The following is a 7,914-nucleotide window of genomic DNA, read 5'->3' on the forward strand; positions in this document are numbered from 1 at the left end:
AAGAATACTGGAAGTGGGTTGCCCTCCCCTTCTCTGGGCATCTTCCTGACCCAGGGATCGAACTCACATCTCCTGTGGCTCCTGCATTGCAGGTGGGCTCTTTACCACTGAGCCAGCAGGGAAGTCCTCAGCCTGCGTTGGGGACTCAGTATAATTGCTGCTGGAATGGGATAAACTGGTATCTACCCTTCCCTCAAAGCAAAAATTTTTAACCCTGTTCTGAGTTTAGAACCTGTTGAGGTGGTGGACCGCAGAGTGTGCCTTGCTGTCTACTGGCGCCTGCTGTTGGTGGTACGCTTTACAGCATTTCCGGTGTGCCTTCTTTCCTTTGATTTGTTTTCAGCGAGTGTTTATGGAGAGCCTGTTATTCCCCAGGCCCTGGAGCTATAGCAGTGAAGCCGACAGCTGCGGCCCTGTCCCAGGGGCTAGAGTCTGGCTTCCTGGGAGTGGGGAGGCGGGAGTTCGGGGCTGTTGGGCAGGACCAGTGGAAGAGGGTGGGTGGAGGGTGTACCTGAGGAGGTACTGGCACAAATAAAGTGCTGCTGTGGGAAAAAATGCCGAGGTGGGCACTGGTAGAAGCCAGCTTTCTCTTCCTCTGTTTTGAAGAGAAGCAGAAGCCTTGTTGCTCGAGTGACTACACCTTCCAGAGTGCAGTGTCATCAAGTAGGCCAGTTAATGGTCAGATTGAGTCACTCACACCATCCCTGTGTGCACCATGGTGATCAGGTGCAGGAAGTTTACCTAAGTTACCACAATTGGTAACCTAGGCAACCGGATGACAGTTGTTCTATCTTTGCCCAATACTAGTTTTTCCTGTAAGCAGCCTGGGGCTGCAGGCCTCCAGTGCCTGGGGTGTCCTCAGCATAGCCACATACCTGCCTAGAGCCTCTGGGGCTTTATTGCAGCCTTCTCTCCTCTGGGAAGCCCAGAACTTTCTTCACAGCACTCACTCCTATCTGCGGTCTGATTGCTGAGCAGTTAGAGAAAAACTGTGGCTCCTAGGGTCCCTAAGGGAGTGGAGCGCAGATGTTCTTTCTTAAAAGTCTGGGGAATTCCCTAGCAGTCCAGTGGTTAGGACTCTGAGCTTTCACCTAGGGCCTGGGTTTGATCTCTGACCAGTTAGAGCTAAGATCCCACAAGCTTCGAGCTGTGGGCAAAAAATCAGGTCAGTATGAATGACCTGGGGGAAGCTATGTGGAGCTTGCTTCAGGGTTGGCAAAGTCTACCTTGACCCCTAGGAAAGAGGACACACAGGAGGCGGCCTTTCACCATTTCTGTGGCTGTCCCGTTTCTAGCGCTGTTCATACTGTTCCGCCATCTAGAGGCACTTCCTCTCCCCAACCCCCGCTCCTGTCTGTCGTTGACAGTCTGCACCACACTGTTCACCAGCACTTTTATAGAGGAGGATATATCTGATTTGTCAGGAGAAGGTCCCATTTTCTATATTCTGCTATTTCTGTTCCCTCTTTTTTCCAGCTTTAGTGAAGTATCATTGACAATAAAATTGTAATATATTTAAAATTAAAAAATTTTTATTGCTTTAAAAAAAGCGTATCCATCACCTCACATATTTACCCTTTTAAAGAAGTGAGAACCATTCGAGATCTGTTCTCTTAGCAGATTTCAGTTATGCAGTTCAGTATTATCAACTATAGTCCATATAGTCAAAGCTAGGGTTTTTGCAGTGGTCATATACAGATGTGAGAATTGGACCATAAAGAAGACTGAGTGCCGAAGAATTGATGCTTTTGGACTGTGCTGCTAGAGAAGACTCTTGAGAGTCCCTTGGACAGCAAGGAGATCAAACCAGTCAATCCTAAAGGAAATCAACCCTGAATATTCATTGGAAGGACTGATGCTTGAAGCGCTAGTACTTTGGCCACTTCATGCGAAGAGCTGACTCATTTGAAAAGACCCTGATGCTGGGAAATATTGAAGGCAAAGAACGGGGGCAGAAGAGGGTGAGATGGTTAGATAGCATCAATGACTCAATGAACATGAATCTGAGCAAATTCTGGAAGATAGTGAAGGACAGAGGAGCCTGGAGTCTTGCATTCCATGGGGTCGCAAAGAGTAGGGCCTGACTTAGTGACTGAACAACAATTATCAACTATAGTCACCACATTTTCATTAGATTCTCAGACCTTATTCACAAAATAACTGAAAATTTGTACCATTTTACCATTTTGCTCCACTCCTAGGCAATCCCCATTCCATTGTTTTCTCTGAATTGAACCTTTTTAAAAAAAGATTGCACACAGAAATAGTATCATGCCTTGTCTGGCTTATTTTACTCTCTGCTATTTTCTAAGCATTCCTGGGACAAGTGTCCCATGATATTTACTGAGTGCTTAACACGTGGCAGGCACTGTGCTTCTGTGTTCTTACTTAATCCTTCCTGTCATTAATTCCATTGTATAAATGCTAAATCTAAAGTTGAGAGAAGTTTTAGAAAGACTGCTGAGCAAAACCAGGCCTTGTAATATCTCCAAAGATAACAAAGGCCATGTTATCTAGAGAAAACTCAGAAAGGAAATGTAGCAACATACTTAATGGTGGTTATCTGTGGGCTGAGATAGAAGTGGTTTTTTATCCTTTCAGGGATCATGATACTTTGTCCCCCTAGACACCTGTTTCTGGGCAGAGCTCAGTAACGCTCAGTAAGAAGACACTGGTTGAGGTAGAAAGTACAGGTCTCTCTCTCTTTGGCGTGATTTGGCCCCAGTGATAGTAGCTCTGGTCCTGTGTTACTGCTGGTGTTGGGGCAGCTGTGCTGCTGTTCCCAGATGGGCTTCCCCCGCCGCACCATCAGATGGAGGGTGAACTTCGAGTCTTCCAGGACCAGATCTCCCGGGCTGATGAACGCAGAGGCAGTGGGCATCGACTGGCCTACGAGAGTCACTTCCTCCTGCTCGGCAGAGTCTGGAGTGGGCTGGAGGCAGTCTGCTCACGTGGTGACTCAGCGCAGCTCGTCAAGGGCCTTAGGAGCTGCTCCGAGGGGATGCTGTCTGCGCAAGGGCACCCGCCTCTAACAGGCAGGCTGGCTGGTTCCAATGCGCTCACTGCCACACTGAGAGCTGCTGCACAGCTGCTTTATTTAAGTCATATTCCTTTGTTATTTTATGTTTTAGGAAACTTTTAATTTTTATATAATCTCAAAAATACAGAAAAGTCGTAAGAATGGTACATAGAATCCTTGTGTATGTTTCATCCAGGTTTACTGTCAGCACTGACTCAAGTGCTTCACTCGTGTGTCCCCCCACGGCAGTGTATGTGCCTGTACACACAGACACACACACACACACTCTGTCTCTGAGCCATTTGACAATAAGTTGCAGGTAATATGCCCCATTGCTTGTGACTACGCTAGTGTGTGTTTCCTAAAACAAGGACATTCTCATAAATAACCACGGTGCAGTTATAAAAATCAGTAAGTTCAGCATCAGTACAGTGCTGTTACCACTGTCCATATTCACATTCTGTCCAAAGCAGATACGGTCCGCGTGACAGCAGAGCTTCATTTTTATGAGGACTTCCCTGAGGCCTGTGGCGCCTCCTGGTGGTGGTGCTCGGGGCGAGCAGAGCCGGCGGGCGCCTGGGGAGTGCCTGCCCCGGGCGCCACATCCCCTGCTCCCGTGTCTCTGCAGGACCAGAGGCGTGAGAGCAGCCGCCATGTCAGCGGAGCTGGAGGCCTCAGAGGGGTTGGATGAGCCAGAGAGAAGGATCTCCGGGGCCCCAGAGGAGGAGAACCACACCAGGTGAGCGGTGGCGGCCGTGGTGCAGTCAGGTCGCGCTGCCAGGCCCCGGGGTGCTCCGCGCCCGCCGCCTCCTCCTCACCCTCGCCCCCGCCCCACGTAGGGAGGCAGGACAGGCACTGCTCCGAGCGCCTAGTGGTGGGATTTGATGGTGCTCCTGGCCGTTTCTTCTTCCTGGAATTCTGAGCGTTTTGTCATCTGGGTTGAGAAAGGGTAATCAGAGGCAAAGCTGGCACCTTTCCAGTGTCTCCCATCCCTCAGATGTGGGAGCAGCTCTTAACTCCAGGGCTTTCCTTATTGGGTTGGGGGCAATTCACCTGAAGCCTCCAGCCACCCAGGCCTGCTCTTCATCATTGTCAGCCTCTCCTTATAGCCCTGTCATTGGCAAAGTTCTCTTTTTACATCTTGGAATAATTGCTGAAAATAAACTGTTGGCAGCACGTGAGTGGTACGAGCCAGTCTCCTAAAGAGGCCAGCAGAGACTGGCCGTGAGAGGCCAAGCTTTCCTCGCTCTGGTCAACGACTGTGGATGGCGCAGGAGCCCCTGCCCAGCACCTGCTCTGCCTTGTCTGGCGCTGGCATCTGTCACGTAATTTTGTTCAGCAGCACAGGCCTTGGTCCTGGCTCGTGCCTCCCCAGCCTTGCTCTCACTCCCTCCTCCTGTGCCGGGTCCCAGGCTCATGTCCTCTTCAGGGGCTGTGGGTCCAAGGTGGGAGGAAGGCAGCTGGGCCACCCTAGGAGCTGCATGGTCAGTTCTTCTCAGGGGTGTGGATCCTGGGAGACACGTTCCCCAGAGTCATCTGTTCCCTGAAGTCATACACTGGTAGGGTTAGCGGTGTGTGTTTCTTCAGGTGGGCACAGAAGCCAAGCATCACTCATTTGGGTGCTTCAGAGAGACCCAGGCACGATGGAGGAGTGTGTCAGAGTCATCCAGAGTGTCGCCCGAGTCCTGGGAGCAGACCCACATCTGTCTGTGCTTTGCTCCCTGCTGAGAGGCTGGAATCACGTTTCTGAGCAGCCTCTGCCTCGAGCTTGGTGAGTGGTCAGCCTGGAGTCGGAAGGCTAACTCACACATGGTCTCTCCGTAGCATGGCAGACCTTTCCGAGCTCCTGAAGGAAGGGACCAAGGAATCACATGACCGGGCGGAAAACACCCAGTTTGTCAAGGACTTCTTGAAAGGCAACATCAGGAAGGAGCTATTTAAGGTTTGTGCCCTCAGTTGTGAACTGGGTCGGGTTGGGGGCCCTTAGTCCCACAGTGCCTACCCCCCCAGCCTTCCTCCACGTGCCATGTTTTCTCAGCATCAGGCTGTGGTTTCATGTCTTAAAAGGAATAAGGTAGTAATGTAAAGGGAGTGGTCCGTGTTCCAGAGAATTCGTGTCATTCCTTTAAGAAACAAACGCTTCCTGCGCACGTGAAACATCTCACTGTATGAAAGTGGGGAGTGGAGGGGGTGCTCAGGAGTGTGGGCAGTGGGCTTGGGAGTTGCTGGCCCAGGCCCTGGCCCTCTCCCATGGTCTCCCCATCACCCCTGGCAGCTGGCCACCACCGCGCTGTACTTCACGTACTCGGCCTTGGAGGAGGAGATCGACCGGAACAAGGACCACCCAGCCTTTGCCCCCTTGTACTTCCCCATGGAGCTACACCGGAAGAAGGCGCTGATCAGGGACATGGAGTATCTCTATGGCGAGCACTGGGAGGAGCAGGCGCAGTGCTCCGAGGCCACCCGGAAGTACGTGGAGCGGATCCACGAGGTGGGGCAGAACGAACCAGAGCTGCTGGTGGCCCACGCCTACACCCGCTACATGGGGGACCTCTCGGGGGGCCAGGTGCTGAAGAAGGTGGCCCAGCGGGCCCTGAAACTCCCCAGTACGGGGGAAGGGACCCAGTTCTACCTGTTTGAGAATGTGGACAACGCACAGCAGTTCAAGCAGTTGTACCGGGCCAGGATGAACGCCCTCGACCTGAACCTAGAGACCAAAGAGAAGATCGTGGAGGAGGCCAACAAGGCCTTCGAGTTCAACATGCAGGTACTGCCAGGGAGGGTGTCTGCCGGCAGGGCTGCCCCAGAGCCGCTTGAGGGGCATCAGTGCCCTCAAACAGATAGGCTGCCTGAGAGCAAGTCTAGCGACTAGACAGGCCAGTCAGGGTTCCAACCTGCTTGATCAACAGCCTGTGTGTGGTGCTTTGGGAAGGTGACATCCCGGCATGTTGAAGGGTCGGGAAGGTGGGAGCTATCTCCCTCCCTCTCACCCCAGGCTTCTGGTCTGAAGGAATGTGGAATTCCCCATTTTTAGCAAAGGTTGCTGTGAAAAGTCCTGCTTGGTAAGTTTGGGGAGAGAACCAAAGAGAGAATGATTCAGTTTACAAGTAGCTGTTAGACAGGCCCGAGTCTGGCAGGCCGGTTCTGTGTCCAGAGCCCAGGCCCTGCCCTCCGCTCCAGGGAAGTGCCGGCCTGAGCATAGGCCTGAGGGCCCCTCAGGACCAGCCAGCCCTGCCAGGGCTGCCTCCTCCCACCTTCCTGTTTCTTGCTAGAAATACCCAGCACCCACAAACAGGGACGTGCTGGGGATCCCACGGCGTGGGGGGCCAGTGCTTTCTGCTCTCCTGTCTGCCCCCTGGGGGTGTCTGCCGTGGGCTCTCAGCCTGGGCAGCACGTGTGCAGCCACACCTCCCAGAGTGCCCCATCAGGAAGGTGTCCACCCTGTACACTCCCGTCCCTGCCTGCTCAGCCTGTCTGGGGACACAGGCTGGTGATGGCTGTTGATCCTTTGTATCTGCAGGTATTCAATGAACTGGACCAGGCTGGCTCCTTGCTAGCCAAAGAGACCCTGGAGGACGGGCTCCCTGCGCATGACCGGCTTCCCGCTCACAGCAGACTGCCCACACAGGACGGGCTTCCTGTGCACGACGGGAAGGGAGACTTGCGGAAGTGCCCGTACTATGCTGCTCAGCTAGACAAAGGTAGGCCTCGCGTGTCCTGCGCGCCTGGGGCAGGTGTGTTGGCCCCCACTCACGGCGTGTCCCCTGGGTGCTGCCGCGCAGGTGCCCTGGAAGGCAGCAGCTGCCCCTTTGGAGCAGCCCTGGCCGTGCTGCGAAGGCCCGGCCTCCAGTTCCTGCTGGCTGCCAGCGTGGCCCTGGCTGCCGGCCTCCTGGCCTGGTACTCCATGTGAAGGACCCACCGTTCCACGCTGCACCGCCTCCCGTCCACCGGCCCGCCCCGCCTCCACCCACGACCAAACTGCCACCTCAGGTGACTTTTCTAATGCTGGCCTTGAGAAAACAAGCAACCAATAAAAGCCAGAGACTGAAGCCTTTGCCTGTCAGCATCCTGCCTGCGGGCCAAATGCTGAGCTGGGTGCAGGCCCGCCCCCCCGAGCCCCCCGGCCCTGGCAGCAGTCGCAGTCGCAGGCTGGCCTAGGCCTCCGAGACCAGCGCTGCCACCGGGGCCCCTGCACCTCTGACCCAAGGCTCGCTCACTCCCCTTCTCCTTGATGCATCCGCACCTAGGTGGGTGTCTTTCCTGTGCTGGGAGTAGACCGCCAGCAAGTTCAGGCCCCAGAGCTGTGGGAGGGTGGGGGCCTCCCCAGATGGGGCTGCTCCTTTTCTGGACTTCTGGGGGCAGGAGCCAGAAGTTGAGCTTTTGCCTCGCCTCAGGGGTCCTGGAGCTCCGTCCTGGGCAGCCAGTCCTCACACCTCAAGCAGACACCCAAGTCAGGGTCAGTTTGGCCGTGGCCTGTCTCCTCTGACCTGTGAAAATGCTTCTGCACTCAATAAAGTGGATTCTGCTAGTCGCCTCCCTCCTTTCTGGTGTGACACCATCCTTGTTGGTGCCTGGCAGCCCCTCGCTCTCCCAACACTGCCGGTCCCGGCCCAGCACCCGCCTCTCAGGGCAGTCAGTCAGTGAGCCACCTCTCAGGGACATGGATGTCCATGTGGTCCCTCAGTTTTCTAGTTCTCAGGAGTGCTTTAGTTTTCCTTTTTTTTTTATACCTAAAAGAGCATGTACTTGTATTATATAATAACTGTCTAAAATAGAAATGAACTTAAATGTTTATTTAAATAGGAGTTTATTACCTGTTCTATATACTGAGAATCTGTGGAAGTGTTACTCAGAAAAGAATTAAATGGTGGGGACACTTTCCAGTAACTGACCAA

At 53.7% G+C, this 7,914-nt stretch overlaps 1 protein-coding gene across 4 annotated transcripts in view; it reads left to right on the top strand.

Moving 5' to 3' along the window:
• Positions 1–7,547, top strand: part of HMOX2 (heme oxygenase 2) — a 28,601-nt gene extending 21,054 nt beyond the window's left edge. For 3 of the 4 annotated variants that reach the window (XM_027962068.3, XM_027962067.3, XM_042240455.1), the window contains 5 exons: positions 3,648–3,758; positions 4,844–4,961; positions 5,295–5,786; positions 6,540–6,720; positions 6,802–7,547. In XM_027962068.3, coding sequence (XP_027817869.1) covers positions 3,673–3,758; positions 4,844–4,961; positions 5,295–5,786; positions 6,540–6,720; positions 6,802–6,929 — 1,005 coding nt within the window. In that variant the 5' untranslated portion in view covers positions 3,648–3,672 and the 3' untranslated portion in view covers positions 6,930–7,547. The remainder of the gene's footprint in view (positions 1–3,647; positions 3,759–4,843; positions 4,962–5,294; positions 5,787–6,539; positions 6,721–6,801) is intronic. The other variant, XM_042240456.2, reaches the window with a different exon arrangement.
• The last annotated feature ends 367 nt before the right edge of the window (positions 7,548–7,914 follow it).

This window comes from Ovis aries, chromosome 24 (genome assembly GCF_016772045.2).
Source record: "Ovis aries strain OAR_USU_Benz2616 breed Rambouillet chromosome 24, ARS-UI_Ramb_v3.0, whole genome shotgun sequence".
Lineage (NCBI taxonomy): Eukaryota > Metazoa > Chordata > Mammalia > Artiodactyla > Bovidae > Ovis > Ovis aries.